General features: G+C 38.3%; 2 protein-coding genes and 1 pseudogene across 2 annotated transcripts; all 3 read left to right on the forward strand.

Moving 5' to 3' along the window:
• Positions 1 to 4,756: 4,756 nt before the first annotated feature.
• LOC137957172 (uncharacterized) lies at positions 4,757 to 8,222 on the forward strand. Its single transcript, XM_068804906.1, has 5 exons — positions 4,757 to 5,034; positions 5,251 to 5,344; positions 7,340 to 7,377; positions 7,467 to 7,602; positions 7,694 to 8,222. Exons 1-5 carry the CDS (start codon positions 4,858 to 4,860, stop codon positions 8,092 to 8,094), a joined length of 846 nt encoding a protein of 281 aa, XP_068661007.1. The 5' UTR covers positions 4,757 to 4,857; the 3' UTR covers positions 8,095 to 8,222.
• A 500-nt stretch (positions 8,223 to 8,722) lies between these two features.
• Positions 8,723 to 11,597, forward strand: LOC137957300 (disease resistance protein RPM1-like; annotated as a pseudogene).
• A 1,171-nt stretch (positions 11,598 to 12,768) lies between these two features.
• Positions 12,769 to 14,683, forward strand: LOC137955055 (cytochrome P450 734A1-like). The gene is made up of 5 exons (XM_068801927.1): positions 12,769 to 13,051; positions 13,154 to 13,377; positions 13,493 to 13,719; positions 13,823 to 14,183; positions 14,264 to 14,683. Exons 1-5 carry the CDS (start codon positions 12,769 to 12,771, stop codon positions 14,681 to 14,683), a joined length of 1,515 nt encoding a protein of 504 aa, XP_068658028.1.
• Positions 14,684 to 22,712: the final 8,029 nt, after the last annotated feature.

Genomic DNA, 22,712 nt, shown 5'->3' on the forward strand with positions numbered 1-22,712 from the left:
AAAAAATTTCAGTGAGAATATTAGTCACAAGGAAATTTATTTTCCTATCATTTTATTTTTTTATGGTGGCACAAACAGTCCATAAATATGCTGGAATTTGTTAATCTGAGAATACTAAAACATGTGAAAGAAACTATGCTTAGATAAGGAACACTCATTTTAACACTAATTTCGCAAGCTTACACTTTTTGTCAATACTAAACTAAAATATTAAGAACCTATGGTTTTCCTAATTCATTTTCCCCTTTTTAAACAAACCTATGTAAAATCCAATACATCACCTTGGGACAAATAGTGTATGTAGAGCATTACATATGTCTCACAATCATTCCTACACAAACAAAATATATCTTTATATTTTTTTTTAAAAAATACAAAATTTATACAACACAATAAATGAATAATACATATAATTTTATGGAAAAAATAACTTGCGATGATACGTATTTATTGTCTTAATTTTTTACAAATTGTGTTGTTTTGATTGAGGTATTGCAGGATGAATTTGAGATGGGTTTGGTAGTAAAACTTTCAAAATTATAAATTAAAAAAGCAACCAACTTTCACCCACCAACACATTAAAGATAATAAACTTATCACTTGTGATGCCTAATTTGCATGGTGACTAAATATTGAATCATATCTATAGAAGGACTTTTTTTTCTCTATCCACAACTAGAAGTAACTAGTGTTTAAAAAAATACATGGGAATAAAATAAGGTCACATCATTGAAAAGTAGTTGTGGTTAGGCACCAAAACTAATGGAGTGGTCATCTTTTGCAACCGTCACCTAAACTCAAGGTACATATATAATAAAAAAACATAAATTTTCCATTGATGCATAGAGATGTTGACCGACACTGACTTATATTCCATATTTTGATGAGAACAAAACTCAAGCTAACTAAACTAATAATTTGATATTCATAGTATTACAAATGCATTTCCTTCAAGTGACTCAATTGCAAGGTCTATGAAGAAGACCCGACAAATCCGAAACAAGAACTGAGCCAAATAAAGAATCAAGTTACATTGAAAAAGCGCCTTGGAGAAGAAAGAAGAATTGAAGATCTAGAGTCTGTGTCAAATAACAAATCTAAAAAACTCTAGCTTGTTGAAGAAGATAACCATTAAGATTCCAAATTTTAGGTAAGAAAATGTTTTGGAGCATAGGACATACAAGTTCTTTCCAAACCCAAGTTTTTAAAGCTCATTCACATATTTTAGAACCCTTCATTCATTTAGTTTTGGCCTTAGTCATGCTTAGCACTTAATGATATATACTACAAAGTTGCATGTCCAATCATACAGAAAGCAACAAACTTTCAACATAAAGCATGATTAATCAACCTTTATAGGCATGATCAATCATACAGTATGCCAGCAGGCAGGTTCAGAAAGCATGAAGGATCAACTCCCTTTGGGCATGATTGATCATACTGTATACAAGTAAAAGTTATGAAGTATGATTGATCAACCCCTTTCCTTAGAGTTTTCTATTAGGATTGAAGGATTGATATCTATCCAAGAGCTTACTTTGCACAATGATTGATACAAAGTGCACCTCAAGCCAAGATGAGCTTGATGAATCCTTTAAACTGATTGGAGGGGCCACTTTAGCTCAAAGGGAGCAGGTTTATGGATTTCTTTTTGGATAGAAGTATGGTTAAGCATGTGAAACTCAACCTTAACTTCAACTTATGTAGGAGGGAGATTTGCAAGGTTTGACACCATATTTGGGGCGTATGAAACTATTATTAGAGCTAGCTGTGAAATCTATCCCAATTTGGTGAAGGTGTTTATTCCAAACTGCGGTTGGTGGAAGAAGATGGTGAAGAGCTTGAAATCACTCCCTATGTGGAGCAAATAGAGAAATCTGAGAACTTATGCCAACTAAATGAGATGTTAGGGACAACAACAGATGGGTCTATGTTGTTACCTGAAGGAGAGCTGGCCGAATAACTTGGATCTAGACCATCCTCAAACTATCATAGACGCCATCAGCCTAGTCTTTGAGTAGACAGTAACTACTATGAAATCAAAATCAATGACTTCAGTATGGAGCTTCACCTCTTTATGGAAGTAGTGACCCACATTCTAAATGCAAGGACACATACTACCAGATCACCATGACAACATATTTTGGACGTGGGCCTTAACATAGAAGGTGAAGGTCGACTATTTTATGATGAATTGTATGATGGATGTGGCCAACAACATACGAGAGTATAGTTTGCCCTTTGGAAAAATCATTATAGTTATCAAGGAGCGCCACGGTCTTTGGTTTGAGCATGAGGTTCCCCTTATGGTCTCCAAGAAGATGGTAATCAAATAATTAAAAGTGGACAAGTTTGGGTTTAAGAAGTTTTGAGGTCAATGAATCTCAAAGCATGCTAGGGGGAGTGAGCCCCAAGAGGCCAGATGCTTACTTGATGAGCCTAGTTTTGACCAGGATCAAGTTAAACAATATGCTTTTGTTAAGAGGAAGAGAGGTGAAGGCTCTTCTATCTTGGATTGGTTAACCTAGTTAGAGGAGGATGTGGCTGAGCTTAAGGAATGTCAAAGAGATCAAGGAAGCTTCGATTAAGATGAATGCCACTCAAGCTCAGATGGAAGAGCTCTTCTGCACCATCCTTCGGCCCAAGGGTAGAGTTTAAGCCTCTAGTTCCACAACTCTATATTTTTTTCCTAGTTGACATCATGTATTTTGGGCTTCTTTTTGAAATTCTATAATTGATGTCCATTTTATAAAGGAATTATAAATGTAATGAAAATATTTTTTCTTGTCTTATCTCAATATGCCTAATTGACTTATTTTTTAAATAATGACAAAAAGGGGGAGAGAAATACACATATCTTGAGGGTGAGAGTAGACTTTGAAAATTTTAATTTATACCTTCATACATGCATAAATTAAGGAAGAGACATTAAAACCATCCATGTTTCATAGTTTGAGGAGAAAACTTTTTCTTTTTCCATGAGTTAGGTTTTGTCATCATAAAAAGGGGGAGATAGTTGATCTACATTGACTTATGTCCCAAATGATAACAAAACTAAGCTAAATAAGCTTATAATATGCATTTCATTACATTTCAAATGCACTTTCTTCAAATGGCCCAATTACAAGGTCTAGAGGAAGAACACAAGACATCGAGCCAGAATGAAGAATCAACTCTCATTAAAGAAGCACCTTGGAGAAGAAAGAAAAATTGAAGACCCCAAGTCTAAATATCAAATAGAAAATTTTAAGAACTCTAGTTTTGTAAAGGGGATTACTATCAAGATTCCAAACGTTAGGTATGAGTATTTTTTGGAACATAGGACATAAAAACTCTTTCCAAGACCATGTTTTTAGAGCTCATTTAAATCTTTTGGAATCATCCGTTCATTTAGTTTTGGGCTTTAGTCATGCTTAGAACATAACATACTACACTACAAAATAACATGATCACGCGTAGCTACATGATCAATGATGTTGACCGTGATTCTCTTCTAGATTTTGATGATAATAAAACCTGATTGAGCTAACAATTGCAATTCAAGCATTTCATATGCATTTCCATCAAAGTCACAAAATTCAAAGGTCTAAACAATAAACCGACAAACTTCTCAAAGACCATGAGCTCCATGGAATGACAAGGTGTTCTCGAAGAAGCACCCTCAAAAGAAGTAGAAAATTGAAGACTAGAGTTTATGAAGTATTGAAAAATGTCAAAAGTCAGTCTATATAAGAGAACAACCCAATTCTTCCAAAACTTGAGATATAATGAAAATTTTGCAACTTTAAGGCATATTTGCATTGAAACATGTTTTTATCAAAGCATACATACATTTCAACGTATTTGAACTAAACCGAGTTTATTTCGAGCTGAACTCAAATCATTTACGAATCGGTTTGGCTTGGTGTCACCCTTAGGGGCAAGGACCTAGCAAGGATGGGGTTGGTTACCCAACCATGCTCGTGTTTTTTTTTCAAGTTCGAGTTTTAGGTTTATAATTCTGGCTCAGGTTCAGGTTCAGATTTTGGAAAGCCCGACCTGTGCCCACCCCTAATAAAACATCGTCCTATGGTGCAACAACCATTGTTGATAACCCGATTCAGTTGGGTTGACTCAAATTGAGAGGATCAGACTCAAAATTTCTATTCAAGGTGAATCATCACGACTTGCTTCAAGCCAGGCAACTGGAGTCTCGACTCGACGACCCCACTCAGGTTTTCGAGTCAGAAAGCGGCCGGCGAGGAGGCGGCCACAGCAGCTGCCAAAGGGGCTCAGCAGTGATGAGGGGAGGAAGAATTTTTTCCCCTCGCTATCGCTCCTGTGCCGCTCGCCGCTCGGGTCCCACACCCCGGTCCCGACTCCCCGAGTCCGCACCACTCGTTAAATTAACAAGCCGGCTCGCAAGCTTTCGAGTTAAACCTTGATTCGGTCGAGCTCGGCTCATTAATTTAAACGAGCCGATCTTGGATCTCGAACTCAGCTCAAGATTCGGGTTACCGAATCGAACCGAGCCAGAATTGAGCCGCTCACAAACTGGCTCGGTTCGAAGCCGCCCCTAATCACGACTCGCTCTGTGCCAGACCAATGGACTCTCGACTTGACGACCCCACTCAGGTTTTCGAGTGCCCTAGTCCGGGTCGACAAACCACGTTCGGATGACGTGTTGCGCGCACCACCACCGTTTGGTGCTCCATATTTTGCGCCCGGCCTAGTGATTGGCGATAGGAGGAGATGGTATCTGTGGCTCTACTCTGTAGCTCCACTATTCCCAGCGTCCGAACGTCCACTTCGAGTTTCCGACGCTGTCATGGGCTTGGAAGCAAAGTTCTCTGCAGAACGCCCTCTATCGGGCATCGAATGAAGCTCCTCCCCAATGGGGGTATTATCAGAAGCAGCAGAGGATCCAATTTTGTTGTCTGTAAGGCTCAAAAAAATGTCGACGAGACATCTCCAAGTCTTAATGTCAAGCAGCTGTCGCTCTGGGCTCTCGAGGGATTCTACGTTGTCTGGCTTTTCTTCCTCCCGTTTGCTCCGGTGCGATTTATTTCTCTTAACACTTAGCCGAACTGCATGTATTTTCAGTTCTAGGCGACATTTATGAGCTCTGTTAACTCATTTCTAGTTCTGGGCGTCTACTTGACAAGACAAGATGATATTTTTGTCTTTTGAAGGCTATTTATTTATGTTCAAAACATAATTGGGAATGCTTGAATTCGACCTTAATTTTATGCTTGCTGGTTTATGATTCAGGGTGACCCAGTATGGGCGATCTCGTCGAATACAGTCCGTGATCTCTTGGGCCTTTCCCTCAATTTCTTTTTTATTCTGCCCTTCGTGAACTCTGGTATGTCATTTAAGATTAGTTGCTTTCAAAGCCAATTTAAAATCATTTTCCGCTTCAGAAAAAGGATTGCGGACAAACTATGAACTACTATCCTTTTATGGGAATTTATTCAGAAGCATACTGTCAGATGCCCAACTCAAAGGGAGATGGAATTATCCCTATTCTGATCACAAGTCATACTTTTTTCTTTGAAAAATTAACAAGAATGAACTCAAAGTTGTCTATTTAGCCTGAAGAAAGCATTTTAAAAGTTTAGACAGCAAAGCCTATTGACTTGATTCAAATTGCCGCTTTACGTTGGAAAATTCAAAGTTCCATTTTTTTTACACAGGTTCTGAAAGTGATTCAATCAAACTAGACTAATTGGATTTATTGCAGTTCAAACAATGGAATTTTGATGTTCCATTATGAGAATAGCTGACATTTTTTTTTCCTTTCACTTTCTCCTTTTCTCACACCTTTTTCATTTCCTTTCCCACTCTTTCCTCATCACTTTGTGTTTCGTCCTCCAAAACTTCTTAGTTCTCTTCTTCTCCTTTCGCCTACATTCATCTGACCCATATTCTTTAATGAAATTCTGAAAGTCAGATGGTATAGATGCATTATTTGTGCAGTGGATACTGGAGATACATTATTTTTACTAAGCTGACTATATGATAAACACCATGGATGATTATTTGCATAGAAATGATGATCTGGAGGAAATCTTATCTTATACATTTAACCCTTCTTCATTAGCAAATGTATTAAAATCTAAGAGAATGCTAGTTTTTTTTTTTTTTTTTTGAAATATAGAGAATCCTAGTTTTCTTACACAAAAGGCTGAATGATACTCCATGTGTTATTGTATCGTTGCACTGCTCTACTTCATTCTTGAAAAAAAATACTGTGTTCCTCCCTGTGGGGCACCCATCCAACATATAAGCCAGTAATATCATCTATTTGCACTTGTACCAGTACAGACAGGAGACCTTTTTATATTTTGAACATTAGCAAATGCTTTCTTGATTTTAGGGATTAGTTGACAGCAGAACCTGCATCAGGGATTGGAAATCTCTTGGAAAGTTAAGTTTGCTGGTGGCCAAAAAAGTTCTCTAGTTTATAGTTCAGCATGTACTCCATGTCTCAGGCTAATTGTCTGAGAGTGAAAATCATTGTGTGGGAGAATAGTCTCACATTGGTTTTGATTTAGAGGATATTATGCTAATCAGGTTGGAAAATGCCTCAACTTCAGGCTATTGTTTTGGGAGGAACTCATCCAATCTTAACTATTAAGAATTAGATGGCCTAATTCAAAACTAACGAGAGCAATAATAATCATAGAAGAAGAAAAAACAAGTATGAAGAACACAAGATTTATACAAAGAGAGCCGACGTCTTGTCTTCTGCCGCTGCAGTAATTCACTATGAAGATGAAATAGTTTACAAGAGAAATCGCACACACTCATGTTTTTCTCTAACCTCTCTCAGCCGCAACTGATGATCCTCCTCCGGGTGATGATAACCCTAACAACGGTGCCCCAAATATAAAGAGAAAATTAGGGCAACCATAATACAAGTGTGAAATCCCCAAACTACTCTTAATGAAACAACAATCGATATATCATACCGACTCAGCCTAAGGCATTAATTAGGCTCCACAACTTAACATTAACATGGTATTAGAGCTTACCCAAACCCCTTGTTTGTGTTTTGTGTGGTCTTTGTGTTTATTTTTTTTGTGGCTTCCATGTGTTTATTCTTTATATCTAGAGCTACTATGTCGGTTTAGGCTTCGAGGGGATGGGGAGTGTTGGTGGGTAAAAGGTATCTACCAATCTTTACTTATACATTTGTTCCACATGTCAAACTAGTTTTCTTAGAGAGAGTTGGTCCCACATTGGTTTGGGCTTGGAAATATCTTAGGTTTATTAATTGAGAAAATGCTTCTTAACAAAGTTATTTATGTGTATACCTGTATCTCAACATGATTAAAGATATTATTTGGCAGAGTAGTGGGAGTTCATGTCGTGGAGGCTCCAGTGTTGCACCCTGTAAGAAGCATCTGAAAATTCATACAAACCTGGGTTATTTTTTGCGAACTTCCCACTGCAATTATAACCTTGATCTTTTGTTTATTCAGATGTCTGAAGGACTATTCAACTTTGTCATTGGGTGGACATTCATGTTTGCTCCACTATTATTCACGGATTGTCGAAGAGACAGATATAGAGGTTCATTGGACATATTATGGGGCCTTCAAATGTTCTTAACCAATGGTATGCGAACATTCAGAGCTCGCTCCATTTCATTTTCTAGTTAATTTCCAATACTAATAGTCTGATTATGTTTCTTCTATGGTGCCTCTAGCTTTTTTAATACCTTACATGGCAATTCGACTCAATGACAATGGCACAACTGTACATAGAAAGCAGTCCAAGCTGGGATCTTTAATGACAAAAGGTGCACCATATGTTGGACTGATTGGTGGTGCCATCTGTCTTGTGTCGGCATGGTGGGCAGTATTTAGTCGTGATAGCAGTTTTGGGGGGTTAGCTGAAAGGTTGGAATTCCTCAGGAGTTACATTGAATCAGAGAGGCTAGCTTATGCCTTCATTTGGGATATTGGCCTTTACACAATCTTTCAGCCTTGGTTGATTGGTGATAACTTACAAAATGTGCAGGAAAACAAAGTGGAACTAGTGAGATCTCTGAGATTCATACCTGTTTTGGGCTTAGTTTCTTATCTTCTATTTTTGGATTATGATTGAGCATTAACTGAATTTGGAACATCGTTTGTTAACATTAGTTACTTGTGATAACATGGTCAGTGACTTCCAGCAAGGGAACATTAGGTGCAAAGACGTTCGGTTCAATACCGGCAGGCAAAATTCCTGTAAGGAAGATGATGGATATCATCATGCCTGCCGTATTGTGCACAGCAGCTTGACAGAAGGTCGAGTTGTTCTTTCTGTTCTGTTTGTTTTTTCCATCGTAAAGGGAGCAGAACGCAGCAGCATTCAACGTGACAGAATGTGACCAGCACGTAGTTTCCAAAGGATTGAAATTAGTTTATATGGAAATTTCTTCCCCGAGTCCGAAGTTCTAAAGTGGACTTTTTTCACGCTGGCGCTAACGACAGAAAAAGCAATCGTCATCTTCCTCGAGTGGAATTTCTAAAATCGAAAATATTTTTCTTTACTCTTCATTTTCAGCTTCATTTTTTCTTAAAATACACAAGTCTTCTTCTGGCAAGGAATTGAGAACAAGTTCTAAGAATTCTTCTGCCAATTTCCTGGTTGTTTTTCTTGGCATCAGCATCGTGCAAAGCATGACATATAACAACGACGAAGCTCAAGTAGGTGAATTCAATCAAATACCAGCAAGCAGAGACCACACCAGACGAAGCTCAAAATGTTTGCAGCCAGTGTTGTGGGTTTTCTTCTAATCAAATTAAACTCCATCCTCAATGAAGAAGCAAAACTACTGCAGGGGGTGCGCAACGAAATGCGCAAACTTGTGCTGGAATTGGAGCACATCAGAGCCTTCTTAGAAGATGCAGAGGCAAACCAGGGAGGAAACCAGAGATTTCAGACATGGGTGAAACAAGTGATGGATGTCTCCTATGAGTCGAGGATCTCCTCGACGAATTCCTCGTCCATCTCTGGCACCCTCATGGAGACGCGGTTTCGTTGGATTTCTCCAGACCTGCGTGCACTCTTTCAAGAATTTGAGCGCTCGTCACCGTATAGCTAGCCAGATCCAAGAGCTTCAAACCCTCGTTCGCGACATAGCAGAGCTCAGAACTCGTTACGATCATAATCGGGTAGAGCATCGCTCCGGTAGTTCTCACATGGCATCCTATGATCCTCGCCTGGCTGCTCTCTTTGCCAATGAAGCTGAACTAGTTGACATCGATTGGCGTAAGGAAGAATTGGTCGAATGGTTTCTGCAGGATAACTTCAAACTGATAACCATTTCCCTCGTTGGAATGGCTGGCGTTGGAAAGACAACACTGGCCAAACTAGTTTATGAAAAGGTGAAGGCGAGCTTCCAGTATTGTGCTTGGATAAATGCCTCAAAGGCTTCCAAGACTGAAGAGCTCTTGAGAAGCATGATAAAAGAATTCTTCAAAGCCAGGAAGGATCAAGTTCCGGAAGGAATAGATAAAATGGAGAATTCCGATCTTATCAGCATACTTCGCGAGTATTTGCTGCAAGCTAAGTATGTCATCGTTCTTGACGATATTTGGGACGATGATGTATTAAGAGGCGTCAAATTGGCATTGCCTGAAACCGAGTGTGGAAGTAGGATAATGTTCACCACACGCAATCGTCGTATAGCTCGCTCTCACTGTTCTACCAGTGACAACAGGAGTAAGTATCCTCTTAAATTTGTGTTCTACAATGAACCGTTGTCAAGTCGAAATGCTTGGATCCTTTTCTGCAAAAAGGCATTTCAGTCTGAGCCAGGAGGAAGTTGCCCTCCAGAATTAAAAGATTTGTCTGAGAAGATCCTGAAGAGATGCGACGGTTTACCTCTCGCGATTGCGGCAGTTGGTGGTCTACTCTCGCGGAAGGAAATGACTTTGGTGGAATGGGAGAGGGTACGCCGCAGTCTGGGATCAGAGATGGAAGAAGACAATTCCGAGCTGCAAAGGGTGAAGAGCATGCTCTTCCTTAGCTACGATGATCTGCCTTACCACCTCAAGGCCTGTTTCTTGTATTTCAGCATCTTTCCTGAAAATTGCTTTATCGGGCGTTTAAGAATCATTCGGCTTTGGATAGCCGAAGGTTTCGTTCAGAAAAAGGAAGGCAAGACACCCGAGGAAGTAGCAGATGACTACCTCAGTGAAATAATAGCTCGAAGTTTGATACAGGTAGCCGAATATTACGATCATGCTGAAGTGAGAAGCTTTCGTCTTCACGATTTCATGCGCGAGATCATCTTATCGAAATCAAGAGAAGAGAGGTTCAGCACGTTTTCGACTCAAGAAAGCGCAAGGCTTACTTCCTTCAACAGAGTTCGACGTCTGTCAGTTCAAAACGATTTCCAGGGTCTCCCCAGGAACGACGGCTTCTCCCATCTGCGTTCCTTGTTCACTTTTGGGATTGGCAACTCGACGGCGGGAGACGTAATCCCCAGTAGGATCGGCTCTCTATCCAGCTTCAGGTTGCTAAAGGTTCTGGACATGGAGGGTGCTCCGATTGGAAGGTTTCCGTCTGAGCTCGGGGCTTTATTTCATCTGAGATATCTAAGCTTGAAGGGTACCAAGATCAGCTCCGTCTCCAAGTGCTTGGGTAAACTCCAAAATCTACAAACACTGAATTTGAAAGAAACCCAGGTCTCAGAGCTGCCCATCGAAATCAACAAGCTCGAGCAACTTCGGGATCTTCTCGTTTACCATTACGTCGATCTACCTTTTCATTATGTGCTGGGTTTCAAGTTCTTCGATAGAATTGGAAAGCTACGGTCCCTGCGAACCCTTGCTTTCCTCGAATTAAATCAAGGCGCAAGCATCATCAAGGAGCTAGCAACATTGACGCAATTGAGGAGGTTGGCTGTTACGAAACTGAAGAGAGAAGATGGGAGAGAGTTGTGCGCCAGCATCCAAAAGATAACCAACCTGGATTCTTTGAGTGTACAATCCGCTGACGAGGATGAGTTTCTTGATCTCTCGTGTCTTCAATCTCCACCTCCCCTGCTCCAACGCCTGTATTTGAAAGGTCGTTTGGAAAAGCTGCCGGACTGGATTCCGTCGCTTCAGAACCTGGTCAAGATAACGTTGAGATTTTCCAGATTGCATCCTGATTACGATCCTCTTGCAGAGCTTAAATCTCTTCCCTACCTGCTAGTGCTCGAGCTTTCTGAGGCTTATGAAGGACGCGATTTAAGCTTCGAATATAGAGCATTTCCAAGACTACAAACCCTCCGTTTGTATCATCTACACAGACTGGGCTTAATTGTTTTCAAACGGGGTTCGTTGTCGAACCTACGCCGGTTGTTTATTGTTGATTGCGTTGAACTGCGCATGGTGCCTACAGGGATCGAACATCTTCATCAGCTTCAAGAGCTCCACCTTGTGGGTCTTCCTGATCTATTTCTCACGAAGAGGCTTAAAATGCTAGACAGGGAGAGAGTTAGGCACATTCCAGTCATAAGTTTCAACAAATAGGTTGTGGGTCTCAGTTTGAGTGCTATAAGTGAAATCAGATTTGTATTAGTGCACTTTGTAAGTGCCGGGGAAAGTAAAAGTGAATTATTTGTTTGTGTTAGTGTGTACAATTGAAAGCAAAAGTGAATTTCTTGTTTGTGTTAGTGTGTACAATTGTTGGGAATTTTACCAAAATGCTAGTTTGAAAAATTTTATTTATGAAAACAACGACGATCTCAACTTATTTGCAAAATTACCGAATTTTGACCGGTCCACTGTCATATGGATAGTCAAAGGCGACATGTAAGCTTTCACCGGTTACGTGTTACAAACTCTACCAATGGTTAAAACATAAGCTGCCACATCATTATCATATCACATCATCATCTGCCATGTCATTATATATTACCTTTTTTCCTGTCATTTAGGGCCACATCAGCACCCGCCACATCAGCCCTCACATATTTTTTTATTCTAATCTCTTCCATGATCTTTCTCTTCACCTCTCGTCGATCCCCTGCTGCAACCGCTCGGCCTCGGTCGCTCCCCTACTGCAGCTGCTCTGCCTCGGCCTCGCCCTCGACGCCCCCCTCTCAACCGCTCTCTCTTCGCCTCAACCCTGACTCTCATTCGTTTTCTCCGTTCCCTTCTATTAATCATCTCGCCGCCCCTTTCTCAAAACCGAAAACTTATCATTTCATCACTTTGTCGCCCCTCTCTCAAAATCGAAAACTATCATTTCATCTATTCGTAACCCCCTCTCTCAAAACCGAACCCTATAATAATATGTGCTCACATAAGAACTTAAAAAATAATATTAAGAAGATAAGCATGGTAATCTCAGCATCAAAAGCATAGGAGACAGCTAAACTTAACGTGTGTGGTTGTGTTTCTTCGTCCAATCCATTGGATTAAACTATTGATTGACTTAATCATGGACTATTTTAACCCTCAGCTGAAACATAATTTCTACTATGCTTCGTTCTCACTAAAAATCCTAGTTGTTGCAGTAAGGAGCCGATAATGGAAGGCCTTCTTCAACAGCAAAACGCTGTGTTAATTTAGTTTAATGTAGCGGAGCAACCCAAGACTTTGTAACATCCACACCTCAGACAAAAGCAGTCGGAGACTGTGCCGGAACTACATTAATCTGTTTCTGTTCATGTTTAAAGAGAAGAAGACAAACATGGGTCATGTGGTTTTGGATTCTAATATGATTAATATATATTTAAAGATATAGAAGCTGCAAAACCACCAGGTCTGCAGATCAACAAGCTAAGTAAAAAGCAAGATGCTGTGGCTTTTGACTCGGTGGTTTCTCTCTTCTGGTATTGGGATTTCTCTCCTGGCGCTCATCCTGAAATTGTTAAACGAGTTCTGGTGGAAACCCACAACGATCTCTGAGCAATTAAAGGCTCAAGGATTCGATGGCCCCCCTTACAAGGTTTTCGGTCTTGGAAATGGCGTTGAGATTGTTAGACTTCTCCGAGCAGCCCGGTCCTTGAGCTTTTCTCTCTCCAATGACATTCTCCCCATTGCCTTCCCTTATTATCATCTCTGGTCCAACATCTATGGTAAGCCAAGATTTTTCAGAATCTGCTTTTGTTTTATAGATTAGTCCTAGTTTTCTTATCTGTTTGTGATATTGATCAACTACTTTTTTCTGATTCCGAAAGGGCGGAAGCTTATGTTCTGGTTTGGAACCACACCCGTCATATGCGTTGATGATCCAGTTACAGCAAAAGAGCTGCTGATGAACAAGCATGGAGACTTCGGGATGATGAAACTGCCTGATTCGGTACGACAGATCCTCGGAAACGGGTTGATAGATCTTGACGGGGAGAAGTGGGCTCGCCACCGCAAGATCGCCAATCCTGCTTTCAGCCTCGAGAATTTAAAGGTAGACGACTTCAAGCTTCAATTGTCACAAACGCTCGGTAGCACACAACGAGTTTTCTTATTATATCAATAGTTAGATGAATTTGATCTTTGAAATGATCCGTTTATGAGGGCAGGAGATGGTGAGTTGCATCAACCATAAAGCAAATCAAATGGTACAAAGATGGGCCGATGAAAAGAAGGTTGAGGCGGATGCTTTCAAGGAATTTAAAGATCTAACAGCAGATATAATCGGTGCAACAGCATTTGGAAGCAATCCACAGCAGGCAAAGAATGTAATCAAGCTTCTGGATGAACAAACTGCTATCGGAATAGAAGAGTATTCATTTCTCCCTGGCTATAAGTGCGTTAATCCTCTTTACAAAAATCAGCTTTTCCTTTCTGTAACGAGCTCGTTAGTATTTGGAACAATCTCCATCATCTCCATCACATGACACTTGTTGCAGGTTTTTACCCACTAAGAGAAAGAAGAGAAGGACTCATCTAGCCACAGAGATCAGAAAGTGTTTGAGAGAGATGGTAGAGGAAAGAAGGGCTAAACAGCAACACGGTCAGGACTTCTTGGGTTCCATGTTGGAGGCCAACGAGAAGGCTAGCGTCACTGAAGGACTCTCGATCCAGGAGATCGTCGACGAATGCAAGGCCTTCTTCTTCTCCGGTCATGAGACGACCGCTGGAATGTTATCTTGGACTGCGCTATTGCTGGCTACAAACCCAGAATGGCAAGAACGAGCCAGAGAGGAAGCTAATTCGGTTCTAGGAAAAGAAGGTCATGCTAACTGGGCAGACATGAGCAAACTCAAGATCGTAAACTCCAAATCCCTTCTGAGTTTATGTGCTAGTTAATTTCTTCACCAAGATTTATTTTTCCTTCTGTTATTTATCAGCTTGGAACGGTCTTCTACGAATCGTTGAGACTATACCCTCCTGCGGTGGGAATGATACGGAAATCCTTGAGGGACAGCGAATTGGCTGGTATAAGGATTCCGAAAGGAACCCAAGTGATGATACCTCTCCTCGCCATGAATCATGACAACGGCAGATGGGGAGATGATGTTGCAGAATTCAACCCAAATAGATTCTCGGAGTGTGGAGGCGGAAAGGTAGATAAATCATTTATGCCGTTTGGGTATGGTCCAAGGACTTGTATAGGCCAAAATCTCGCCTTGCTCGAGGCTAAGATTGCAATGGCGACCATATTGAGGCGTTTCTCCTTCAGCTTGTCTCCATTTTACAGCCACTCTCCGGTGGTGTTCATTACGATGTATCCTCAGCATGGGATCCCCATTCTACTGCACCCCGTCTGACCTCCGACGCGAGCATTTCCCCTCTGTTATGGATAAGCTTTGTGCTTCTTCCATTCCCTTGCTTTTAAGCATCATTTCTGTTGAATCCAGTGTGGCTAGTATATAATCATTGTTAAGGAATAGTCCCATATGAATTAGTGAAATAAAAGAATTTGAGTTTATTAGTTGGCAGAAGAGGTTTCCTAAGTGATTATTCATTTTGGGATGGGCCTTGGACCCAATTTAACATGGTATCAGAGCAATCACTCTGCACGTGAGGGGGAGTGTTAAGGATAGTCCCTAATTTCCAATTATTAAATACTCTTCTATAGTTTACATATGAAAAGACCAAATGCCCTTTAAGTTCACATAACTTACACCAACACTTCCTCAAATTGGATTATACAAATCAAACAAACTCAATTTGTTACATTAATAGATGAATCTATCTTATTTAAAATCTTTGGTAAAAATATCACCAACTTGTTCAGAGGATGTTAAGTATGAAGTAGAAATCTTGCCACTTAACATTGCATCCTGGATAAAGTGGCTATTCACTTCATTATGTTTCTTTCGTTCATAAAAAATTGGATTACTGGTAATTAAAATAGTTATATGATTATCACATTTCATCTCCCTACGACCTGGCACTGACACAACGAATTCCTTATAATGACTTTACCCACATGAGCTCACATGTTGTATGAGCCACGGTTTTATATTCTACTTTTACACTAGATTGAACTATAAAATCCTGCTTATTACTTCTCCATGTTACAAGATTTTCTCTACAAACATACAGAAACTACTAGTAGATCTTTTATCAAGTTTTGACCCAACATAATTAGCATCAGAAAAACTTATAATCTTAAGAGGATCATACGACTTATATAATAAGCCCATTCCTTGAGACTACTTGAAATATCTAGAGATTCTATATACAACCTCTCTTGGAGATTGCATAAATTGATTTGTCACACTAAACACAAATGAAATGTTTGTACCATTGCATGTAATAGTGTCTCCACCAATTTCCAATACTAAGTCTTATCTGTCCTACTATCATCATCCAAATCGCTCTACTTTCCAAGAGAGTAACAACAAGTTTACCACTTAACAATCATGTCTTTTGCAAAAGATCAGTCACACATTTCTCCAAGATAGTAGAACCCCAAACCTACTACATCCTTGATTTGAAAATGTCCACAAATGTTGTTGAACTTCAGCTATGCTAAATCATTTCGCACAAGATTTAAAAATAACAATTCTAGAGGGACACTTCAAGATAAAAATTAAATGATCACAATGGCTCAAGAAAAAACCAAAATTTATGAGAACTCTATTATGTTGTTCTAAATGGCATCTAAAGAGGGTGCTGAATTGAGATTTTTCAATTAAAATCTTGGTGTTTATAGACAAAATTTAAAGTAAATGGAACAACAAAAGCACACAGTACAATAGAAGACGAAAACTTTGTTATCGATGGTCCTTTATTGGTAGTCATCGCTTAAGAACCCGAGCTGAGTAAAATTTTACTAATAAGTTGTATTAGCTAAAGTTTTACATAAAAGAAATTTTGGTTGTATTTTAAGCCACATGTAATACTCAAATACATGAATATAAATCTTTCCTTGAGATTATACAACAAGGTTCTAGCTTTAGCAACCCTTCTTTTCTAGATTCTAGGCTCTAGATCAACCATGATAAGAGAATTGGAAAAATACAATAAAAAAAAAGAAAAACTTACACCCTTTAAACATGGAGAGAGTTTTATCCTAGAGATTTACAAGTCCCCAATCTTTAATCCACAAGAGAAGAGTTGCTAGAGTTTGAAATACTAGGATGCATAAAGAATTTGAGAGATAAGGGATGATTTTGCAAGAATATAGCACTATACCTCTCAAAAGTGAATTTATGAAAGAATTTCAAGTAAAATAGTGATTGAATGCAATAAATTGCAAATAAATTCTCACATTACTCTTTTACAGGAGTTTGGAGGGGTATTTATAAGTTTTCTTGCCAAAACTAGTCATCTTTCACCTGCTTTCAAAAAGCTAGAAAAATAGTAATCAGTCGCTAGAAAGGTATGGTAGATCAACCATACGTAATCGCTATATTTTTTAGTTCTTCAGGCTTGTTGACTGATCAGGCCATCGATCAGTTAAATTTTCTACTTCTCAAAAATAACATGTCTTCTGGTGTTGGCTATACAGTTCTTGGGATGATCGATCATAATGTAGGATATGATTGATCATGTTTTATACGTTTAGGATATGATTGTTCGTGCTTTATGTGCTCTACCAAACTAAATTATGTATGATCCTGCCACAAGTATGCACAAACATGCTGAATTCCAGTATTGAAAAATTAAGTTTTAAGCATGATGATAACTTGGTTAAGGGTTTTGCAAGTCTAAAAACACTTTTAATACATCAATTAGATATGGCTTGGAATTTATCAAAAGGGGACATGGAACATATTAAGATACTTCATCATTTCCATTCGGCTTTTTTTTTCCATCTTGAACATCTCGATCAACAACCCTGTAGGAACAAAAGGGGAGAAATGACAGAATGAAAATAGTAGACCCTAGAGCAAGTGGCCTACTTCTACTGTAGCTATTACGGCTATCTATGCAGCTACTACTTTTATTACTACCAAACTGGCTAAGTGGCCAAAGGTTGGAGCCTTTTGCAGTGGTACTAGCACAAAGTCTACCTTAAAACTTTGTGGTCTAGTTATCGAACTCCATCAACCTCAACTACTCACTCAACAGAACCACTTGCTTAATCAACTAAAGCTTCTTCCATTATGTTGACTCTAGCCTCTAATTTTATGGCAATGAATCTCTTCGATTAGTCCTACTTGTACTGTTACTCACTTCTCCTGCTCAAAATGTTGGATTGGATGCCAAATAGTATTCGGCCAGCTAGGCAGTCGTGCGGGTTTCGTAGACCATGCGTCTACTAACTCACGTAAAAGCTATGGATCAAGGGACAGTCGTGTGTGAAGGGCCACATTTTTTCTCTTCATCTCAGTCACAACTACATCTGGATCTTTACCCAGATAAGAAAGGCACGAAACCAAAGTGACAAACGAGTGTAACAAATTCAGACAAAGGATATCGAGTACTAGGTTTAAGTGTCCGAGGAAGTTTTCTTGATGATACAAGAATATGAAGATCAATAAAAGTAGGAATAGAACTTACAAGAGAAGCAGTTGAAGAGGACGAAGGTTGAGGAAGACAAAATAAATGAATAATCATGCTCCACCTAACTGGCATCATGATCCAAAGAAATAGGACACAAAAGATAAACAAATGAAGAATCACCACAAGAAGATTAACCAAAATAAGTAGCCTCAGAAAAGGTAACATCGGTTGAATTCATGAACACCCCCAAAAAGACATATTGAATAAATCATGGAGATAATTTATCAAGAGTCACACCAACACATTGAACAAACCAACCACAAATACCCATGGTGGAATATCAAATAACCGAGACTGAGGTTTAATAACTTCAAATAGAATATTGCGATAAAACACAAAGGATCGAACAATGTTAATCAAATAACTGTAGTAAGCACAACTTCCCCACAATAAGACTTAGGAACATCCATTTCATTAAAAATCATATATGGACGAGTCTTACTTGACTCTCACAACAAGAAGTCTCACAGAGCCATAATTGTTATGGTGGAGTCTTACAAGAGTCTCACAGGAGTAGATCTCACAGAAGAGTCTCAGTTAAAGGTGTTTTAGTTATGTTAATCTTCTATTTATGTCCAATTGTTCAATTGTTCAAGGACTATCTTTTAGGTTTTACTTTGGGTGTAACTGGGACAAGGGTAGTTTAATTGTAATTGGATTCCACTTGTTTCCTCTATTATAAATAGAGGCTCATGTACTCAAATTATAAGAAATTAATGAACTATTTATCTTTTCCATAAATTCAACACATATGAAAAAGCAAAGTACAAGCATCATCAAGTAAATGTTGGTTATTTTGTTTGGTAATCCTATTCTATTCAGGAGTAAAAGCACACCAAGTTTTATGTATAATTCCATGAAAAGAACAATAACTGGTAAATCTTGAGTTCATAAATTCTAAATCATTATCTGTATGAAACACCTCAATAGAAACACAAAATTGAGTCTTTATTTCATAATGAAATTGAACGAACCAAACACTTACATCTTATCTTTCATCTAAACTACCCTACTAAAATCATTCACGATGTCACAAAATTGGAATAACCAGAAACACAAGGAATCCAACAAAAATCCAAACATTAGAATAAAATTTATCAAACCGAGTTCAAATTTATTTATTTTCACTGCTAGGATATGAGTAATGTTGATGTTTCTTTTACTAACAAGACACATTTAGTCTTAGAAGATGACAAAATAGATTAAAACAATTGAAAAAATTTGTTTGTTGATAGATAGCCCAAACGAAGATGTCAATCATAGACCAACTGCACAGTTGAAACTGAACCCATATCAGTGCAATATGGTGGAAGCTTGAACCCATATTAATGTAATACAAGCCACCTATCTCATATCTCGTACCAATAGCCTTTTTCGACTGTAGATCATGAAAGACAAAATATGAAGGAAAAAATGTAACCGAGTAATTTAGCTGAGAAGAATTTTTTCTAATGGATAATAAAATACTAACAATTTAATAACTTAATAAATATATTAGATGACACTAGAACCACTCCCTGGCATCCAACTTGACATTGTGATCCATTAGCTAAAACAGTTGAGGCAACAGAAGAAGAAGAACCATGAAAAAAAAAAAAATTATTACCTACCATATGTGTTGAAACACTAGAGTCTCAGACCCAACTATTGGTAAGGGTAAATTGAAAAGTTGGCATCCCTAGATGTAGAAGAGAAGTATTTGTTGTGGCAAAAGTGTCTGGCTGATATGATGAACTAATCACACTTGTCGTAAATGGGTCAATTTTCCACCTCTCAACAAGCTTAGGTAATTTATCTACAAAGGTAGCATTACCATTGCACTCTAAATGGTCTACACCATAAACTATATAATTGCTTGCCACTATTAGTTTACCAAACTTTTCCTAACATTGTGTAGAAACATGTCCCACCTTGCCACAATGATAGCAAGATCGATTATCTCAATAGTGCCCCTGTCCAACATCTCTTCCCCGACCTCTACTTCGTCCACTACCATGTTCTTAAGACTTCTCGACCTATCTACTACTAGTAGAGGCACTAAACAAGGAAAAATTCTCTAGTGATTGATCATGTGAATCACATCACTAGCTTTGGTTAAAGTATTCTCAACCCATATAACTCAAGCATATGCACTAGTTAGTGTGGGAATGTCAACACTCAATAACATCTGGGTCAACACATGTTCATATTCTGGTCCAATCTCATACAAAAATCTAACACAATCTAGTGGTGGGGGTTATAAACCTAGAGCTCTTGAATTAATATATTCAACTCATTGAAATATTCTACTACACTTATTTCCTCTTGCTGAATTATAAACAACTCTTAATGAATCTCATATACTTTTGATAGATTACGTTCATGAGAATAGGCAATCTTCAAATCAACTCTACTACTAGTAGAGGCACTAAACAAGGAAAAATTCTCTAGTGATTGATCATGTGAATCACATCACTAGCTTTGGTTAAAGTATTCTCAACCCATATAACTCAAGCATATGCACTAGTTAGTGTGGGAATGTCAACACTCAATAACATCTGGGTCAACACATGTTCATATTCTGGTCCAATCTCATACAAAAATCTAACACAATCTAGTGGTGGGGGTTATAAACCTAGAGCTCTTGAATTAATATATTCAACTCATTGAAATATTCTACTACACTTATTTCCTCTTGCTGAATTATAAACAACTCTTAATGAATCTCATATACTTTTGATAGATTACGTTCATGAGAATAGGCAATCTTCAAATCATCTCAGATCTCTTTAAGTGTAGCACAATAGACCACCTCACTCTATTAACCAAGTCATAGCAATAACATTATCTTACTTCCAAGCTTTCAAAACTAGAATAAGTGGATAATCCATTAGATACATAATCTTTGTCTTGAACATCAAGGAATATCTTTATAGATAGAGACTACACCAGATAATTCTTGGGATTAGCAATTTGAATACAGGTAACTAGGGGTGACGTTGAACCGAGCCGGTTCGTGAACGGCTTAAGCTCGGCTCAGTTCCAACACAATTTGATTCGATTTATCTGGATCTCGAATCAAGTTTGAGATCCAGATAAGGCTCATTTGAGTTAACGAGCCGAGCTCGACCAAACCATTGTTCGGTTCGAAAGCTCGCGAGTCGGCTCGTTAACAGGCTCGAGAGTTGGGACCGGTACTGGGAACAAGAGTGAGGGGGCGTGAATTCTTCCTCCCCTCGTCACCGCCGAGCCCCTCCCATCCGTTGATGTGGTCATCTCTGTCGTCGTCGATAGCTGCTCGTCGGCCTGCGAATCGCCGTTGTTCAGTTCAATTTCTTCCTCCCCTCGTCTGCCTTCACCTCTATTTCCATCGCAGCTGTCATCCCTGACAAAAGGTCCTAGCTGGCGCCGCTAGAACCCCTTCCCTCTGCGTCATCTCAGGGGAAAAACCAGAGACCTACGTTAAAGGGAGAAATAATCCCCCCCACCCCCCGCGCGCGAAGATGATTTCACACATGCGAGATCATAAGCAAGTGAAAAAAAAGAAAAAAAAACTTTTTCTTGAACTCTGGTTGTCCCTTCCTCATGGCTCTTGCAGAAATTGAAAAGACATTTTAGTAGAAATACGTTTCTAGAGACTATTTGTGATTTTTTCAAGAAATATTGAAAAGATATTTTTAGTCGAAATACATTTTTAGGGACTATTAGTGCCTCATATTTTTTGGAAATATTTTTCTAATTGGAAATTCTTATTAAAAAAATCACATAATTTTCTAAGTAAGATTTTCCTACCAAGATGGGCCAAAAAACCGTATAGAAAATTTTCGAATAAGTATTTGACAGTTGATAGTGTAATACTTATATCATAAAGCAATTTTCATAGCAATTTTGTGTTTGACATTTTATTTGACTAAAAATTTATCTATAAGTAAAGTAATATATTAAATTGATTATTAATTTTTATTTATTTCCCTAGAAGAGACAATAAGAGATTCATTTGACTTTCCTCAGAAAATTTTAAAATATTTCTTGTAATTTTCTAGTATGTCACTAATAGTAATAATATTTTATTTAAAGTTTTTTTTGGAAATATGTATCCTAGGAAAAACATTTCTAGTTTTTCCTATAATATAAATTTTCAACCAAGGGCACTAAGGAGGCTATAGTAAATTTATGGTCAGATTCAAAAATTATAAAATAAGCTAGACAACATTTGGGGTAAAAAAGATTAATATTAGTGCGTTTTAATCCATTATCAAGATTCAATCCCGAACCTCCCCTATCATTATTTTTTTTAAATGTATGCTTAGTTATATATATATATATATATATATATATATAATTTATTTGTCATATATTTTATGTAGAGTATTAAATGTATGTTAAGCTCAAACTCGGCTAGAGCTCGAGCTCAAACTTGGTTAAAATTATTAGGCTCGTGTTTGAGTTCAAAATATTTAAATAAAACTCAATTCAAACATCAGAAGGTTCGAGCTCAGCTAGATTCGATGTTACCCTTATGCCCAATTTTAAGTAGAGGTCTGCCCAATTTTATGTAAAATGTATGCCCAATTGTATGTAAAATGTATGCATAATTTTATATACAATTTATTTGACATGTATTTTTTGAAAAGTTTTAAATGTATGTTGGAGTTCGAACTCGAGACATGTATTTTTTGAAAAGTTTTAAATGAATGTTGAACCTCGAACTCGACTCGAACTCAGTTAAAATTATTAGGCTCGAGCTCGATAACAATTTTAAGTTTGAGGCTGGGCTCGGCTCGAACATAGGCAGGTTCAGACTCAGTTCAACTCGATGCCACCTCTACATGTAACACCCTTTTCATCAACATCCACCCA

This window comes from Aristolochia californica, unplaced genomic scaffold (assembly GCF_029961685.1).
Source record: "Aristolochia californica isolate CCGP_79_NKW_82.1479 unplaced genomic scaffold, dmAriCali1.0.hap1 SCAF_2, whole genome shotgun sequence".
Classification (NCBI taxonomy): Eukaryota; Viridiplantae; Streptophyta; class Magnoliopsida; order Piperales; family Aristolochiaceae; genus Aristolochia; species Aristolochia californica.

Coding starts and splice junctions, on each gene's coding strand:
- LOC137957172 (XM_068804906.1), top strand. CDS start 4,858: ATGAAGCTCCTCCCCAATGGGGGTATTATCAGAAGCAGCAGAGGATCC. Junction 7,378..7,466: donor AGGCTCCAGTGTTGCACCCT/GTAAGAAGCATC, acceptor TTGTTTATTCAG/ATGTCTGAAGGACTATTCAA. Junction 7,603..7,693: donor TCAAATGTTCTTAACCAATG/GTATGCGAACAT, acceptor TGGTGCCTCTAG/CTTTTTTAATACCTTACATG.
- LOC137955055 (XM_068801927.1), top strand. CDS start 12,769: ATGCTGTGGCTTTTGACTCGGTGGTTTCTCTCTTCTGGTATTGGGATT. Junction 13,378..13,492: donor TCAGCCTCGAGAATTTAAAG/GTAGACGACTTC, acceptor TTATGAGGGCAG/GAGATGGTGAGTTGCATCAA. Junction 13,720..13,822: donor TCATTTCTCCCTGGCTATAA/GTGCGTTAATCC, acceptor CACTTGTTGCAG/GTTTTTACCCACTAAGAGAA.